Below are 19,562 nucleotides of genomic sequence, written 5' to 3'. Positions count from 1 at the left end.
TGCTATCATGTGTCTTGTTTTTTTTTTTTTTTAACCACTTCAAAGAGTTGAAGGGGTATGTTGATATACAGAGCAGATGTGTACCCTAGCCCCTAAAAAGAATAGAGAAACTTTTACCTCTGATGGTTAGCGCTACAACATTAACTGAATTTCTTGGTTTTTCCCAATCTAAACATACCTTTATAGTTTCTCATTATAGTTTATGTGGACTAGTGGTTATTACAAGAGTATGATAATATAAGGGAATTCAGAGACAAAAAGAAGTTCGAATCCTATCTCTGCCAGACAGCCTGTAAGTAATCTTGGGGAAGTTGCTTAACTTTTTTGAGACTGTTTTCTAAATTTATAACAACAGCAATCTCAGAAGGTTTGAGATTGAGATAATATGTACAGAAATAAGAATACTCAGGGGACCCTGGGTGGCTCAGTTGGTTGAGTGTCCAACTCTTGATTTTGGCTCATGTCAGGATCCCAAAGTTGTGGGACTGAGCATGGCAGCAGATTCTGTGCTAAATGTGGAAGCCGGCTTAAGATTCTGTCTCCCTCTGCCCCTCTCCCCCATTCATGCTCTCCCTCTCTCTCTAGCTCTCTAAAATTAAAAGAAAGAAAGAAAGAAAGAAAGAAAGAAAGAAAGAAAGAAAGAAAGAAAGAAAGAACACTTAGCATAGTACTCAGCACATAAAATGCTAAAAAATTCATTTATGCATTCATTCAACAAGTATTTATTAGCACCTACTATGTGCCAGTCCCTATTATACCTGCTGTACAGAGAATCAGAGCAAACCTTTACATAAGTCCAGAAGACAACACTGACACAGAATACATAATATAAACAGTGTGCACATAAAGCAGTGAACATTCCCGTCAGCTATTTCTGTCTCTTTCTCCATTCATGGGTACCCATACAGAGTTTTTCAGCAGTATGACTGTTTGAACAGGGTTATTAGAACTTCAGTAGTTCTTAGGCAGCGTGAGATGTAAGTAGCATGAGACGTACCTACAAGAAAGTAGATTTTCAGTTCCAACCCAAATTAACAAAGTGTTGGAATACATCCAGTGTGCACATATCCCTAACAAATAGAGAATCATAACTCATAAAATATTCATGCTTGGAGGAACCTGGTAATTACCTGATCCTTTTCTCTTATTTTTCAGATGAGGAAACAGAAATGCCCAAAGAGTTACATCAACACAATCTAGATATATTCTAAAAGCACAGGGGAAAAAAGCATATTGGAAAATCTATGATGATCTCTCCCAAGTAGGACACGATGAAGGACTCAAGCCTTTCCCTCTGGAAAGCAACAGTGGCTCTAGGTGATGTGACTCAGTTGCACAGGTACTGAGGTACAGGGATGAACCTAAATGAAAAGTGGCAAATCATTCTGGGCTACAATAAAGCTAAAATAGAACCGTGGTAAGAGAAGGAAGTGGTGACCACCCACCAGCTGCCTTTGAATGAAAGGAAGAAGAGAGTCACACCTGGGCCTGCAAATAGCAAAAGACCTACTGGAGCCATAAAGAAACGAGCACTGTGTAGTTCATATTTTAGAAGCGCAGAGTAAGGCCTAAACACCTTTCACCAGAACAGTGTATGTAACCTGTGTAGGAACAAAGGAGGAACACCTTCAGGAGGACCGAGAAGCCTAGGAGATTCCTAGGCTGCTGAGGAGCTCACAATGTAAGGTAGAAAGCCAGCACGCCATGGGTAGAGGGTAATGCACAAAGTGCGGTGAGAGCAGAGAATAGGGACACTTCCCTCAAAGATGGTGCCTCCCCTGAGACTTACAGAAGGCTAAAGAAGAAAGGGAAGTCATTCCAGGGAGATGCTGTACCAGGATTCTGTACAGATTCAGGAATAAGAGACTTCAAGCAGTTTAGGAAAATGTAAACAGATCATATAAATCATCTTGATATAAACAACATGAAAAAAAGAATAACAAAATTCAACACCTATTCATGATAGGTGTTTCTCAAACCAGCAATGAATAGAAAACAAAAATTCAAATATGTATCATTTACAAAAGCATCCAAAATCAAATACACAGGAATAAATCTAACAATATATAAGACCTGACCTCTACAGGGAAAGCTTCAAAGCATTACTTGACAGAAATTATGAAGAATACAAAAGAAAATTAATTTATTTATAAATGGAGGGACATTCAATACTATAAGATGTTAATATTCTGCAAAGTGACCTGCAGATTCAACAAAATCAAATCAAAATCCTACAGCTGTGTGTGTGTGTGTAGGAATTCACAAGCTAATTCTTAAACCTATATAGAAAAATATCCCAAGAACGGCCAAAGCAATTTTGGAAAACAATGCTTTTGGAAGACCTACACTACAGAATATCAAGACCCATCATAACATGATAATAATTAGGACTATTAATTAAGTATTGGCATGAGAACAAACAGAACAAATAGATTCCAGAAACAGATTCTCACATCTACAACTATTTGATTTATGATAGCAGTGACAATGCAGGGCCCTGGGAAAAGGAAGATATTACCAACAGTAGTGCTGGATCAATTAGGCATACAAATTTTAAAAATAAAAAATAAAACACATACACACACATACATATACACAGTGAAATATTACTCAGCCATAAAAAAGAATGAAATCTTGCCATTTGCAATGACATGAATGGAGTTAGAGAGTATTATGCTAAGCAAAATAAGTCAGAGAAAGACAAATACCACATGATTTCACTCACATGTGGAATTTAACAAACGGAACAAATAAGCAAAGGAGAGAGGGAGAGAGAGAGAGAGAGAGAGAGAGAGAGAGAGAGAGAGGCAGGCAAACCAAGAAAAAGACTCTGAAGTATAGAGTACAAACTGATGGTTACCAGGGGGGAGGTGGGTAGGGGGATTAAATAGGTGATGGGGATTAGGAGTGCGCTTGTTGATATGAGCACCAGGTATCGTATGAAGTGCTGAATCACTAAATTCTAAACCTGAAATAAATATTACATTGTATGTTAACTAACTAGAATTTAAGTAAAACTTGAGAGAGGAAAAAAGTAATATTATGCTGTATGGTAACTAGCTGGAATTAAAATTAAAAATTAGGGGCGCCTGGGTGGCTCAGTCGGTTAAGCGACCAACTTTGGCTCAGGTCATGATCTCGCGGTTCATGAGTTTGAGCCCTGCGTCAGGCTCTGTGCTGACAGCTCAGAGCCTGGAGCCTGCTTCAGATTCTGTGTCTCCCTCTCTCTCTGCCCCTCACCTGCTCGTGCTCTGTCTCTATCTCTCAAAAAATAAATAAATGTTAAAAAAATTTTTTAATTAAAAATTAAATTAAAAATAATATATATATATATATATATATTTCATTCCATAATGAAAAATCAACTCCAGATGGACTATACATATCAACATTAAAGTAAAGCAAGATGACTTCTAGAATAAAACATAAATATTTTCAAGACATTGAGTCCAGAAAGATTAATCAAATAGGATTCAAAAAGCCCTAACCTTTAACAACAACCTTTAAGAGAAAACAACAGAAGTTAAACTACATTAAAATACATTAAAGTCTGTCAAAAAGATACTGTTCTCCTATATCATTTTTCTTATTCATGTCTTTTTCTTCTTTTAGATTTTCAAATATTTGTCCATTTTAGCACTGTGTTTAAAAAGAATCAATTTGGTGTTTTATAGATCAAATCTACTGTAATTTTTTCTAAATCTTTATTTCCTTAGCATGCAGTTAGGTTGATTTGTACTTAATTCCTTCTCTAGCTTGAAATCTTCTTGCTTTCGAATTTTCTCTTGGGTAATGCTTTAGCAAAATCCCCACTAGTTTTGTTATGTAGGGCTTGTGTTGCCGGTCATTTCTAAATGGTTTGTAATTACAACTGTAATTTCTTCTTTACTACAGGGATTATTTAGAAGAATAATCTTATATTTCCAAGAGGATATATTATTTATTTTGACTTTTTCTTTTAGTTGTTGTGAATTTCTAATTTGGGTATTCTTTGCAGACCTTCCTATCACCAATTTCCTGGAAAAGTGAAGAAGTATTTTAAAAGAATACTGTTCATGATTATAAAATTGGAATACATTAAATCTTTATTATTGTGTCATTCAAATATTCTTTTCTAATTTTTTTAATGTTTATTTATTTTTGAAAGAGACAGAATGCAAGCGGGGGAGGGGCAAAGAGAGAGGGAGACAGAATCTAAAGCAGGCTCCAAGCTCGGAGCTGTCAGCACAGAGTCCAGCATGAGACTTGAACCCACGAACCATGAGATCACGACCTGAGCCGAAGTCGGATGCTTAACCCACTGAGCCACCCAGGTGCCCTGACCATTGATTATTTTTTTAGTTAGATTTTATTTTTATCAAAGTTATGTATGTACAGAGTCTACAGTGTCAAATAATTCTACAAAACTGTTACCCCTCCTCCCACAAAAAAGATAGCAGCTCTCCAACATCCAGCCCTTTCTATTTCCTGCTCCACGGAAGCAATCACACTTTCCACACTTAATTGAGTCTCTTGGTATTTAGCTTTATGTCATTCCCATCCCTTTTCAGAACAAAGAAACACTTACTGAATTTAGCTAAAAGAGGGATGGCAGAGATAAACACTGCTGGAAATCTCAAAGACTTGGTGAACCACACATATAGGTACACAAGTTTTAATTTCTTGACTTCCCTAGTCTGATATGTTCATCTTCTTTGTCAAACAAAATATCAAAGCAAGCAGTTCAATTCTGGTTGCAGTCTCCTAGAGGAATACAGCTAAATTAAACCAAATAAGGACAGAAAAGACCAGCCAAAATGAGGTGACTTTTATAATATTTTGTAATATTTCTAACCACTAAATCCATGGCCTTTCTTGGGGCATGAGGATGTGAGAGTATCTAATGTTGTCTGAGCTCCTTTCAGAAGAACCAACCAAATACAGTTTTCAGACATCACGATATAAATGTCCAGAAGCTTAGCACTAGGAATATGGGTTTCAAATTGCTGTTAGCATTAATGCTAGCATTTTGGTTACTGAAGAAGGCCTCTAGTAGAAGGCTGGTTATTAAAAGGTAAGGGTCTATCAGGACTTGATGCATAGAATTATGCAGCACATGTACAGAATTTATGACATCTATATAGAAGTCAATAATTACTATGCCCTAGCTACGGTTTAGAATGGTTCATAGGTGATTACACCCATTTGTTCCATGAGACTTTCCCCCCAGTTCCAGGATCTCTATGCTAAATTAGATGCAAGCACCCCAGCTATTTCCTTAGGGCATGCCATCTGTTTGCAATGCACAGCTAATTCTGAGTCTGTTGCTCCTTGAAAAGTATCCCCTAAGGTTTCTGCCTGACTCCTAAATTCAAATTTATTGAAACTCCTCCCTCCTTCCCCTTCTCTCATCATAAGGCAAGGGAAGGCTAGATCTGACATAACGTATATGATCAATGAGAAATGGTGGAAAGTCTCTAGCTAAAAGAATATTTATGTGACCTTGCCTTTTGTTTGTTTGTTTGTTTTTTAAAGAATAAAGTGGAAGAAGCAATTGTAATCTTGGGGAAAAAGACTGCATGAGAGCAGAAAGACTCAAGCTCATAAATGCATTATAAATAGGGGTGCCCGGGGTGGCTTGGTTGGTTAAGCATCCAACTTTGGCTCAGGTCATGATCTCACAGTTTGTGGGTTCCAGCCCCACAATGAACTCTCTATTCAGAGTTCAGAACCTGAAGCCTGCTTTGGATTCTGTGTCTCCCCCTCTCTCTGCCTCTTCCCCACTCATGCTGTCTCTCTCAAAAATAAACATTTTTTAAAAATGCATTATAGGGGCGCCTGGGTGGCTCAGTCGGTTAAGCGGTCAACTTCGGCTCAGGTCATGATCTCACGGTCCGTGAGTTCGAGCCCCGCGTCGGGCTCTGTGCTGACAGCTCAGAACCTGGAGCGTGTTTCAGATTCTGTGTCTCCCTCTCTCTGATGCTCACCCGTTCATGCTGTCTCTCTCTGTCTCAAAAATAAATAAAAACGTTAAAAAAAATTTTTTTTTAATGCATTATAAATAAGGAAGAGAACAAAAGTTAAAATTTACCACGGGAAAAATAAAAACAATGGAAAGAGAAAAAATAGAGTATGTGTTCATAAGAAAGTGATCTACAGTGATAATTGTGTTAATTGGCTTGCTTTGTTGGTGATTAGAGAATTTCAAATAATTTACAAAAAAAAAAAAAAAGGAGAGAAAGAAAAGAAAGAAAAGTAAAGGACAAAAGACAGATCTGTGGTTCTCAATCCTTAAAGAATGTCAAGAAAAGGGCCGACTGTGTGTATCCCAGAGGGCACTGGGCCCTGGCTTTTTTACTTCACTTGGCTATAGCAAGTACTGTTGGTTTGTCTATGTTTAGAGAGATCAGTATTAGAAACATATCTGGGATGAGGAGATACTATAGATTTTTTTCAATTATCCCCACCAACTTTTTAGTATGAAGATTTTCAAACATTCAGAAACATTCAGAACATTCAGAAAAACTGTGAACACCTAAATTCTGTAATTGTCACTATTTTGCTATATTGATTTTATCATTATTTATCCATCTGTTGAGGGTCTAATTTCAGAGCATTTAAGGAGATCTTCCATAAATTTAGGCAATTAAAAAAAACCATTCTCCCTAATGGAGACTTGAGTGAGAAAAAGGGTGCTAGGGGTGCCTAGGTGGCTCAGTTGGGTAAGCGTCCAACTCTTGATTCTGGCTCAGGTCACAATCCCAGTTTGTTAGATCAAGACCCGCATCGGGTTCTGTGCTGACAGTGCAGAGCCTGCTTGGGATTCTCTCTCTCTGACCCTCCCCCACGTGCTCACTCTTTTCTCTCAAAAATAAACATTTAAAAAAAAAGGGGTGAGGGATGCTAAGTGACGTTTTAAGTGAAATTCCTGTTTAGTTATTAGCTGAATTATTTTCCTAAAATTATCCTGAAATACCATATATGTTCGGAGTCCCAGTTTCCTCACCTGTAAAATAAAGTGAGACAAAATGTAATCATGATCCCCATACTTACGGTTGTTTATAGCCTAAAAATCCTATATTTCTATGAAATTTTCTTAAAAATAACTGCCATTTACTTTGTGTTTTCTATGTGGCAGGAAGTATGCTATAATCTCATTTAATCTTCATAGGTTCCTTAAAATTTTGAGATACCACATTCATGAAAACTACCCACTGTTTTCAGTAGCATGCAGCCACTCTGACCTAATTCCAGTTGCACTTCCCCTTCACATTTTCAGTACCTTTTACTAACATCAATTTTGTACTGCTTTGGTGGAACTAGCTAGAACTGGCAAACAGAAATTTTCATTCCTCACTGAGAAACATGAGCAAACTCTGGTCCGTGGTGTGTAATTTTTTTCCAAATGTAAAATGCGATAAAACAGCCAAAACTACTTTAACTTGTTTATTTTGGTAAAATAATTACATATAATTATTGTTGAAGGAAATCTACAATACACAATCTTGGTGTTTTTATTTAAATCTGTTGCACATTGAATAACAAAATTAAAATGTCAGTTTTTCAATTGGAGAAAGTACTCAAATCAACAGCCATGTGCTAAACAAAGAGACTCAATTAGAGCACATTATGGTTCCATTTGGGAATAAATACATCCAGAAAAAAACCAACAAAGACCATACATATATTGTGCGTGTTCATATAAATTAAAAGTCAGTTACTAATTTTCTACCTCTACATTCCTCTTCAGGCTTACCTATCTCCTCCATGTTCATTGCTCCCAAATATTAGCCCTCACTTCTAGTTAAAAAAAGCTGTTTGTTTTTGCTTTTTTCCATGGGAGCTATTTGTATTTCAATGCATATTTAAAGATCTTATATTGTAGAAATGTAACAGGATGCCCGCACAAGGTGTCCTAGAACTATAAATACACACTATTATGTAATACGTGAGGTTCACACCTAGGAAATCTAGATGGAATGGTTATCCTGAAGCAAATGAACAAAAATAAGGAGGTTCAGCCCTGTTGATTAGAACAAGGAAACACTAGGACTGAGAAGTAAGAAAGGAAAGTGAATCTACTCAAGTCATGGACAATGATAAACCCAAACTCTTCACTTGATTTCTCTCTCATGCCCCTTATACAAAGACTTCTATAGTAGATTCTGCTCGAGAGCAGGGAGAAACTTGTTTTTCCCAATGAAATTGGCATGTTTCTAACAAAGAATATCCTTCATGGTAACATATGTGAGTATCTTTTATATGAATATTGGGGTTACTATGCATCCTACCTGTGTAAGGACACACTCTCTGAGTATGTGTGGTCTCTCCTAAAGGAAGTCATCGATCCCAACATCCATCACCCAGAAAGGAGGCAGCTCTTCAGATGGGAAACCTAAGCAAAGACACTCTCTGGACCCTGCTGTTTTGGCCCTGTTTGAAGAAAGATAAATGCCTGGCTCTATTCACTTCTGGTGACAGTACTCAGATGATGTCTGCCAAATGGAGACAGGCCAAAAGATAAGGACATGAGGAAAATGTCTTTGTAAGCCAGCTTGAACAGTTTCATGTTGCTTTCTCTATTCATTATCCTCTAGCTTTTAGCTAAGCTTGATTTAAATGCTGCAGCCTTACATCAGCTGTTCCACTGGCATTAGCGTAAGACTAGTGTGTCCATACTTGGATCACAGCCTTTGCATGGAGAAGAAAAATGGTAGCACAACCCTCAATACATGTTGAAGAAGAAGCCTGCGAACGAGAATCAGGGCTGAGGTCCAGGAAGCCTTTACTACTTAGAGATTCTCCGTGCATTGCATCTTTGTGTCTGGGGCTCCTTATTATTAAGGAAGGAGGCAGCCTCCCATAAATGCTCAATAACAGGCAATGAGATGCAAACTATCAGGTTCCCTGATTGCTCTCACTGCTAGAAAACTCAGAGCTACGTATTGTGTTCAACTACAAAAGCTTTCCCCAGCTAAAAGTTATGGAGAATTGTTCTTTCTTTTCCCCTTTTATTTATTGGTTCTTATCTTTCTGGTCATTAGTTCTGATCTTACTGCATATGTTTTTATTTCAAGTTTCCTAAATCCTTTCCTGGAAAACAGTCAGAGGACACAAGCCAATCACTGAATAATTTTTCCCATACAATAAGAAAGTTACAAAATAGTGCTCCTCTCAAAGGTATGAATGCTAAAGAGTATGAATGCTATACGTTGGCCTCTCTTCTACCTCATCCAAGAACCAGAGCAGATTCTCAAGAGGTGAAAGAGAGCTTGAACGCTAATGTCAGTACAATCAGAAGATCACAAATAATTCTGAATACATATTTCTTTGGTGTTGGAGGGGGTGGAGAGAACAAAGCATGGACCTGCAATCCAGGAGGGAAGAATATCTCAGTGAACTGAGCAAGGCTCCACATCTAAGTTAGGAGTTCAGAGTCAAAATAAGTACTTCGCTTAAGGTGGCTTTTTAGGGCACCAGAAAAAAAAAAAAAAAAAAAGGAGAGAGAGAGAGAGAATGAGGTAGAAGGCAAATGCTGATAATTGTTTCTTTGCCTAAGATTCTCTCCCATTTCCAACCACATTCCAATCTTACATCTTTGCTGCCTACTGAAAAACTCCACTTGGTTATGCGACCCTCACCTCAAACTCAACATGTTCAAATCAGGTTTCATTTCCCCGTCAATCTTTCTCTCACCTAATTCCTTACTAGTTAAAAGCATTATCCAGATGTAAAAGTCCTGGAGTCATTCTTTTTTTATTTCATGGAATCCTTAATTTTTGTACTCCAACTTCCTACAACTAAGATCTACTGCCGTTCAACAAATATTTACTGCGTACCTATGATGCACCAGACACTTTCTATGCCCTTGTGATACAGTGGGAACAAAACAGAAATATCCATTTTCATAAACTTATATTCTAGTAGGAAGAGGGAAACAACAGACAGAGTAAATAAGTAAATACGGTTAAGTAAGTACAGGATCTCAGAAGGTAGTAAATGTTACAAAAAAAGAAAAAGCAGAGTAAGATAATGGCAATTTAAAAAAAGGGTGGTCAGGGTAAGTCTCATTGAGAAAAAGGTGACATTTGAGCAAAGATGTGGAAGAAGTAAGGGAGGAGGCTGTGTGGATATGTGGGGAAGAGCAGAGGCAAAGGGACAGCCCTGCAAAGGCCCTACTACCAGCTCCTCCGATTTCTTTGAAATGTCATAAAAACATGTCAGATTAAAACCACTCACCTGATTTTTAAGGCCCATAATTCCTTGAACCCATCCTCTAAATCATGAACCTCCACTCCTCCCTTTAAAATTCTTGGAACTTAACATGCTCCTTCTTCATATGCATCATCCTCCCCTACCTAGGAGCGCTTTCTCTCTGCCCCAATCTAAACTCTGTCCATCCCACAAGGCAGGGGATTAAGTCCTACCACTTCTATAAAGCAGTGTCTATGGCTATTACTGAATCTGTATTTATCATATTTCCCAAGTATCATATTTCTCTATTTTATTTTTTTTTAATGTTTGTTTATTTTTGAGAGGGAGAGACAGACAGACACAGAGTGCAAGCGAGAGAGGGACAGAGAGAGGGAGACACAGAATTTGAAGCAGGCTCCAGGCTCTGAGCTATCAGCACAGAGCCCGATGCAGGGCTTGAACCGATGAACCGTGAGATCATGACCTGAGCCAAAGTCTGATGCTCAACTGACTGAGCCACCCAGGCACCCCCCAGGTATCATATTTCTTAAAGGAAGTCAGCCTCTTTCTCTACTTCCCACTGTGTTGGTCACGACAAGCTGAAGCTCTTTACAACTTAAAAACACTTTTATTAGCTTTGATAAACTACTGAAAGAGATAGAATGATTTTTTTAATGACTTTATTATACTAAAAAAAACCCATGGGGAATGGATGAGTCAAAGTGTTAGTGATGGACAGTGATAGCTTTTTTCTTTTCTCTAATTCAAATTTTCAGCTATTTTCAAGTCTGTGGTTATGTTACTTTAAGAAGCAAAGAGTGTGCTATGAAAATATATAAATCAATACAAATAGTGTGTGATCAACTGTCATTAGACTCATCAGAGAGATTAAAATTACCTAAAAATAGAAGTCAAAGACTGCAAGCATCTGAGTAACTTGCAGTTGCAAAGAGGCACACTATAATTAAGACAAGCTGAAGCAAATTCTCATGGTTGAAAAAAAAGAAGAAAAAAAAAACCCCTTCCTGATGAAGTGACCGAAACAAGATATTTACTGTATACAAAAGCAACATGATGTGCAGGAAAGAGTCCACCCTCTGAAAATGTTCAAGTACAGGTCCCACCACTTATTAACATCATGACCTCAGTTTCCTGGTCTATAAAATGGAAACACAGAAGCTCTTCCTTTTACAAACTTTCACAGATACAAACTAAGTTCCAGTCTGAGCAAAATCCTGTTAACTCTGCCTACTGGAGTTAGTGGTAATGCACAATCATTCGAACCTCAGTGGTTGGACTGTTACTAGCTTACAGATCTCTATTCTATCTGAAGCAGTATCTTTTTTTATAAATATATCTATGACTAAAAGATGAAAGAATATTGACATCTTTGAATAACATGTAAGATAGCTGAAAAGAATCCTGGGTTTGAACCAATGTCATCAGGGCACCTGGATGGCCCAGTTAAGTGTCTGATGCTTGATTTTGGCTCAGGTTATGATCTCATGGTTCATGAGATCGAACCCCGTGTTGGGTTCTGTGCTGACAGCACGGAGAGTGCTTGGGATTCTCTCTCCCTCTCTCTCTGCCCCACTTGTATACATGTTCTCTCTCTCAAAATAAACATTAAAAAAAAAAAAAAAAAACAATGTCATCAAAATCTACAGTTAACTCTTGAGCATTGGTCACCCGGACCTAGTAACAAATGGACTTAAAAAAAAATCTGGAAATTAACTGGTACATAAGAAACTTTTGTACTATTATACAACTACCATCAGCGTTGGTTCTGAGAATTAAATGAGACAAGGCAGACAGAATGCCTGGCACATTCTTATCATATATTCTTTTCAGATTGATAAATGGTACATGGACCACTGAATCTTCAAGAAATGTCAAAGTAACCTGTGTGCACCCATCTCCTGCAAGTCATAATTTTTTTTTAAGTTAGAAATCATTCTTTATAATGTGTATTCTCTTAGATTGCCAAACAGGGAGTAGCTTTCCAAAAAGCCAGATGTGATCTACGAAACTGGACCCACAGAAACTGGACCCAGACTTACTCCTCTCTCTCACTAGTGTTGGAGAAAGTGTCTGTCTAAAGCAAATAGCCTATAAGTCAACCAATCATTAAGTTCATATAAAAAAAAGGGTAACCATAAGAAACCTACCTGCATCACCTGGCCCAAAACTGTAGAGGTAAAACTGGATCTCATTCAAAGTAGCAACAAATCTTAATGTTTATGCGTAACACTTGGATTTGATAATGAAGAAATTCAGTTAAGAAAGTCATTAATTACCCTAAGTATTAGAGTTAGGCCGGGTCAAGACAGACCATAATTTTTAAGATTCCAAAAGTTTTCTCAAGCCAGTTCTATGGGACAATGCATGAAAATCCCTGAGATACATGCCAGCATCTGCCCTCAATTCCAGAAGCAGGAAGCAAAGATGTGACCCAATCACATGATAATAAACCACAGTCCATCTGTTCAGAGAACTTGCATTATGTAAGCCACAACCAAGAAAGAACAGCAAAAGGCAGGCAGTTTGTCAACATGCGCAGGAGGCTCTGTGGTTTGAAGAAACATGTTCTCACATCAAAAGGGCCATCCATAAAAAAAATGGCATTTTTAAAACCCATGTCATTAGACATGAAAATATCTGATGAACTACAAAGGTACTACCAGAATGGTGTTGAGTTCAGATAACTGTTTCAACTAGGCCTAGAAGAACCTTTCAGCAAAGGTCTTCTCCACATAAGCAGCCCTCCTCAGAGGAACAAGATTTACCTCCCTCTCAATTATTTTGATCATGTCAGTTCCCTATTTAATTTCAACAAAGTAGATCATCTAAAACTCTAAACCTAGACCATGTACTGCAAGGCCTCTCAATTACATCCACTTCAATTAAACCCCAAACAGCTTTACCATCTTTTAAACTACTAAAGCCTACTCTTCTCAATCAATAAGCTCTACACCAGGTCTTTTTATCAGCAATATAAAAAGGATATTGACCTTCTCTTGAGGACTTTTTAGCTCCTCCCCCATTCCATCAGAAGTCACTTTTCATAAATTCTGTAAAATTCAAGATAACTAACTTCACTTAGGTAAGTCACTCCATTAACCCTCCCCTCCCCTCCTCAAAGCCCTTCATATTTTAAAGAGCAGAAGATTTGTGGGGCGCCTGGGTGGCTCAGTCAGTTGGGCGTCTGACTTCGGCTCAGGTCATGATCTCACGGTCCGTGGGTTCGAGCCCCGCATCGGGCTCTGTGCTGACAGCTCAGAGCCTGGAGCCCGTTTCAGATTCTGTGTCTCCCTCTCTCTCTGCCCCTCCCCTGTTCATGCTCTGTCTCTCTCTGTCTCAAAAATAAATAAACGTCAAAAATTTAAAAAAAAAAAAAAAGAGCAGAAGATTTGGAATGAGATAATCTAAATTCCTGTCTTAGTTCTGCCTGACCCTAAGAAATTCACCTAATCTCTGATGTCATTTTTTTCCCTTATAAACCAAAGGGACTTACAACTTTCAGCATTAGAATGCTTACCCCTGGTGGGCAGTCTATAATATTATTTTCCCTTATTTATCCCACTTAGATTACCTTTCTATTTTGTTTCCATTCACATATTACAGAGTTTTCAGAATTGGGGGAAAGAAACCGTGGTAATACATCCAAACCCTGCAGGATAGAATAAAGAACTGAACTCTAAAAAGGAACTTGCCAGTCAATAAAAGCTTTGATTCCTGCCCTGGTGTAGGCCCCAGGACAGTGGGGGACACAGCTTACTACTCATCAACTCTCCCTCTCTGCCCATTTGAATTTAAGCTACCTTTCAAAGTCAGTTCAAGTCCTAAAGTGTCCAGAAAGCCTCCCCCCATTACTTCAGCCTACATTAATCATTTCCCTCTTTGACTACTTGATGCCTCTCTGCAGGGGTAATTTAAAAATATTTAACAACTGGCTCCACAATGGTACCAACCAATCAGAAAGGATGTCTGATCAGTCAAAACACACGTGGCCCAGTGGAAATTGGTGGCTGAACATCAATCCAGTAATATCAACACAAAATAGCAACCTCAAACTCCAATACAACTTTCTCATCTGGTATTCAAAATCTCATGAATTAGGAAAAGTAGGTATGATCCAGAGTTTCTGTATAACTAGGGGTGAGGTTGAGACTAACAAGCAAATCTAATAACCAACTGCTTCTTTCATCACATTATGCAATTTCCATATTATATACACAGAAATGCCAATTAATATTGCATAAGCTGTACTTACATAAAACAGTATAAATACTAAAGGAAGGCTCAGTCAAGTAGAATTCACTTAATCAACGAGCATTTAAGTGGAACAGAATATAAAACACAGTGCTAGGTTCCAAAAGTATAAAGGAAAAGGCATAACCCTTGCCCTCTGGGTACCTATAACACATTCAAAAGTATAGTTAAAGAACGGCACAGGACTGGTGGAAATAAACAACACAAACTGTAAGTACTATACAGTTCAAGGAAATAAAGAGTTCAGGAACTAAATCAGTACATGAAGACAGGACTGAGAACTTCTCTCCTCACATTCCCAAAAGGGGTAAAGTTAAGTATGTAGTTAAAAGGCTAAAAAGTCAAGAGTCAGTGGGAAAACAGAAATCACCGGAATTGAGGGTTTACAGTAGTAACGAGTTGAGAATCTTTGGTTGAATACTCAGAGATGGCTTCAATCATAAGCCTCAAGTATTGCTCTAACTGCTGAATACAAATGGAAAATCTTGTAAACCCTTTGTGAGGATGGCTGAGGAAGATTAGCTTGGCAATAGCCTATAGAAAAGCCTAGAGGAGAGAAACTAGAAAGCAACTTAGAGTCAAGGGATAACAGGCAGGGCTAAACTGATGGCTGCATACAAAGAAAAGAAGAGACATTCGAGAAGCGTTTATGGAGGAGTGCTTGGGTGGCTCAGTTGGTTAAGCATCTGACTCTTGCTTTACGTTCAGATCATAATCTCACAGATCTCACAGTTTGAGGGATCAAGCCCCTCATCGTGCTATGCACTGACAGCACAGAGCCTGCTTGGGATTCTCTCCCTCCCTCTCTGCCTCTCCCGGCTGGCTCATGCTCTCACACACTTTCTCTCTCTCACTCAAAATAAATAAACAAACTTAACAACAACAACAACAACAACAAAAGAGTTGGGGGTTTTAGGCATGTTTTCAAAGAAAAAACTTACACGATGGCAGAAAGGAAACCAGACTCTCACACGGGATATATATGTGGACATACTGGTATGGTACTAATCTGTGTACTAGGGACAGGGAACCAATTTCCCTAGAGAAATCTATGTTAAAGAGAGGAGAAGCTGGGCAGAGAAATACAAAACTGATAGATACCCAGACAATAAGGAATAACTGCAAGGTCTTAAAAAGGAAGCTAAATTATAAATTTAAAAGTGCATTTGAGCTGCTTCAGAATCAATGAAAGATCAACACAAACAAGCATGGGCAGACCAGTTGAGGGAGTCTAGACTACAGAGTAACGGCACCAGGATCAACTTTGTGCTGTATGCACACCAGTGTAGTCTGGAAGCTTCTCCCCAGCATGGACTGAGCACTGTTCTGGATGCTAATTAAGTCCAATATTGTCAAGTGAATACATGAACACTTAGTGTGATGGGTAGGCTAGATGGAAAGAGTGAAGTATGCTATTCGAATTATTAGTGCTGTAGAAATGTTACTTTTGCTTGATACCTGACTATGGATTCTCCTACCTGTCCACATATTTACCTTGCCCCCACTCCTTAGGCCATTGTCAGAAAACCAGCATTTCCTCTAATGTAGGCCCAGTATGAAGGGATTCCAGCAATGGACGAGGTAGGCATCAGAAAAAAGCCAACCGGATTTTCATAGTGTGAAGACAAAACCAAAAAGGTAATCATAAAGACCAAGTGCTCATTAGAGGACTGAAAAGAAATATGGGCTACGTCAGACAGGTGTATATATTAAGGCATATAGGTTCTGGAAAGACTGAACTCTGGGTGGAAATCCTAACTCCAGCTCTTAGTAACTAAGTACTTAACCTAACCTGTTTGAAACTCAGTGTTCTCATCTATAACATGGGGCAAATGCCACAAGGCCTGAGGGTTTCATTGTGAGAATTGGATAATGTACTTTATGCATCTACAGCATGGTAAGCTTTTAACAGACAGTAGCTATTACTCATAATTGGCACTCTCATTCTCGAGTTGTTTGTTTTTTAAAACATTTGGTATTCAATTTTAGAAACAGAAATGTACTTTCAATGTAATTTAGTTTCTAACACTAAGGATTCTATATTTTAGTTTCTAGTATTTTAGTCTGGATGTTAACAAAGTTTTTCACTGTTCCTTCCACGGAAGTAGGTTATTACCACATATCCCATCCTGACTTCATATTTTGGGAAAAAAGGAGCAAACAAACATTCTCCCTTGAAAACCAAAGTACACAGAGACTACTGATTCAAACTACTGTCACTCAAGAAAAGGAACATCACTAGCGATGTTCCTTCGAGGAAATAAAAGCGTTTGATCAATTCGGAGTCATTCCCATTCAAACATTCCAAACCCCGCAGAGTGAGCAAACGTTCAAGTTTCTACTACGAAAACAATCTGTAGCCTTCTGGTTACTGGATTCACTTCAACACTTCCCAGACGCACCAAAGAAGAAACATTCCGCACATCTTCGTGCCTCCTTCTTCTCACACAAAGCTTCGCGGCTCCCCCTTCCAAGAGCCACCCCCGGCTGGGGAAACAGCCCCTCTCGGAGGGGTCGGGCCGGTGCCCAAAACCAGGGCACCCCCATGACCCAGGGGTCTCCCCACACGTCGCCCCCTCCCACCGCTCGGCAGGCTCAGAGTTCATACCCAGCCCGGGAAACCTCCGGCGACCCCAACCCCACCCCGGGCCCCGAAAACCTCGTGCGACCCTCCCGCTCGGGGTGGGGTGCCCAGACAACGCCACAAGGCGCCCGGGCTCCTCCAGGCCCGGCCGGCCGCACACCACCTCCGGCCCTCGGCCCGCGCCCCCTGGCTCCCCGCAAGGCAGTCCGGCCCTCGGACCGCTCCGCCCGACGCCACCTCCCCGGGGGAGCTGGGAGCAGGGGCGGCCGCCCGCTGCCCGGCACGTCCACCCGCGCCCAGACACACGCCCCCGCCCCGCCCCGCCCCGCCCGCGCTCCCCGCCCGTGATTCGCGTGGCGGCCGCCAGGCCAGGCCAGCCGGGCCCCGGCCCGGCGCCGCCACCTGCGCCCCCGGCCCCGCGCCATGTTTGAGAAAGAGAGGTAGCGAGCCAGAGGCCGGGCCCGGCCCGCGCGCCCCGCAGCCGCCCGCCAGCCCTGCCGCGCCGCCGCTCACCCGTAGCCCCCGGGGCCAGCGTCGCCGCCGCCGCCAGCACGAGGAGGAGCAGCCGGGGACGCGGAGCAGCGGCCGCCGCCTCCATGGTCCCGCCGCCACCGCCTGTGGCCCGGTCCGGCCCGGCCGCCGCCTCGCCTGAGCAAGCCCTGCCTCGCCCCACCTCCCGCCGCCGCGGCGGCCTCGCTCCGGCCCTTTGTAACTGCTCCGGGGCTGCGCGTCCATTGGCTGGCGGGCTCCCGCCGGCCCCGCCTCCCGGCTGTCTGCGAGCGGCCAAGCGGGACCAATCCCGGAGCCCCGCCCACGGCCTCGCTGGACAGCCAATCCGCAGCCGCGGGCGCCGGCCTCTGACCACGCCCCCAGACTCCCCGGGGGCCGCGCTGCCAGACCCCTGCCCCAGCTCGAGCCGCTCCCTGCTTGGAGGAGGCCGGGTAGCGGCAGGGTCTAGCGAGCCCTGCCCTGGCTTAGCCTCCAGCCCCGGAGGGCGAGGGTTGCACGAGGGGTGTGTCTGGGTGTAAGTCGCTTTCGGAAAAAGGCTGTGGCAGCTCTAACGCTCTTCTCTTGTAGCCTTCTCTCAGCACCTAAGATCTAGTACTGACCCCAACCCCACCCCGATCCCCCCTTCATGGCCCTGCACCACCAATCCTCAACACAGTCGCCCAGATCCGCGGTCGTCAGGCAGGCTTCAACTTCCATTTCCCAAATCCAAGCTTCAACTTTCAACAGCCCGCCCCCCAAGTCCTTCCTCCGTGCCTTTGATATATGACTCAGTCTTCTCCTCCCGCTGTCAGTGTCTAACCCCAACCTAGCCCACCGCTCAAATTCCAGGCCCTGAAAGTCTTCAAATCCTGGTCTCAGGTCTCAGATCTCAGACTTAGACTTCAGATCCTGAGCTCCGACACACCCCCGAAGAGCCTCTCTCCCTTCGGAACTCAGAGCAGACCCAGAACGGGTTCCAAACCACACTCCTTTCTGACCTCCTCCTGATCCAGGTGGGAAAGGGAAGGTTCCCACCCCCACCCCCCAAGAAGGAGGACTTCCCTTCTTAGCACGCAGCACTCCTCCCGTGGCGGAGGGGGCGTAGTTAATACTTTGACTTGCCTCTGACACGCCTGCACAATAATTCTGAGGTGTCACTAGAAACCCAAATAAACTCGGCTACGTTTTCATTCTGAATTCCTAATTTACTGTGAGACGCTCCACCCACCTTCCCTCTGGGACACCAAAATGAGCTCCAGATTTGTAATTCTTCCTGTCAGACTAGTCCTCTCTTCAGACACAAACACAGCCGAGGAGGCTGTTACATAGAACAGAGAACATTTTTCCACAGAACCTTTTAAGGAGAAAATTTTATTTTCTGTGTGATTTGAGCTTGGAATTAAATAAACCTTGGTGGCGGGAATCAGAATCACCCTCCAGCATCAATTTGTAAATTAGCGCTACTCCTCGCTGAGCACTTGACCTGCCAGTAAAGACTTCCCTCCCGAGCTGTAAAAGGGTAGGTAGGGTGTTGGAGTGGAGATCTGAGACCTGCCCCATTCCCCTCCTGAACAGGATACTTATTTGAACAAGTCAGTTAACCTTTCCGAGTCTCCATGTCTTCATCTGTAAAATGGAAACAATACCTCCTCTTTAGTGAGAGGATGTAAGATTTGGGGTTCTTCTCCCCCTCCTTCAAGCTTTACTTCTAGGCCCTCCCTCCAGCCACTGCTCTCTGACAAGTAAGCTAGGGTTCTACACCGAACCGCCGAGCTAGGGATGCAGGTACTACCAAAAACAAAGCAGAGCCTGCCCTCTTGAGCAGCTGGAGAAAGTGGGTAACAAGTTCTCCTCCAGCTCCCTGCAGCGGGCAGACCAGGCAGGGAAAGACTGCCACTGGCTGGCTCTGGTCCCCATCTGCTCTCTCAGTTCCAGTTTCTTCCATGGAGATGTGGTGGGTAAGGGTCTTGTGATACCATGGGGTCTGTTGGACTGATTTTTCAGGACTCTATTCTCAGTGTCTTCCATGAAAGCTCAGGAGACA

At 41.6% G+C, this 19,562-nt stretch overlaps 1 protein-coding gene across 4 annotated transcripts in view; it reads right to left on the bottom strand.

Moving 5' to 3' along the window:
- TGFBR1 (transforming growth factor beta receptor 1) overlaps positions 1 to 17,764 on the bottom strand; it is a 57,264-nt gene extending 39,500 nt beyond the window's left edge. For 2 of the 4 annotated variants that reach the window (XM_060609207.3, XM_060609208.3), the window contains exon 1: positions 17,543 to 17,726. In XM_060609207.3, coding sequence (XP_060465190.1) covers positions 17,543 to 17,627 — 85 coding nt within the window. In that variant the 5' untranslated portion in view covers positions 17,628 to 17,726. Of the gene's footprint in view, positions 1 to 17,011; positions 17,033 to 17,542 lie in introns of those variants that run through there. The other 2 variants (XM_060609204.3, XM_060609209.3) reach the window with 2 other exon arrangements.
- Between the last annotated feature and the right edge of the window lie 1,798 nt (positions 17,765 to 19,562).

This window comes from Panthera onca, chromosome D4 (assembly GCF_046562875.1).
Source record: "Panthera onca isolate mPanOnc1 chromosome D4, mPanOnc1 haplotype 2, whole genome shotgun sequence".
Classification (NCBI taxonomy): domain Eukaryota; kingdom Metazoa; phylum Chordata; class Mammalia; order Carnivora; family Felidae; genus Panthera; species Panthera onca.
This window is presented reverse-complemented; position numbering and strand designations above follow the sequence as displayed.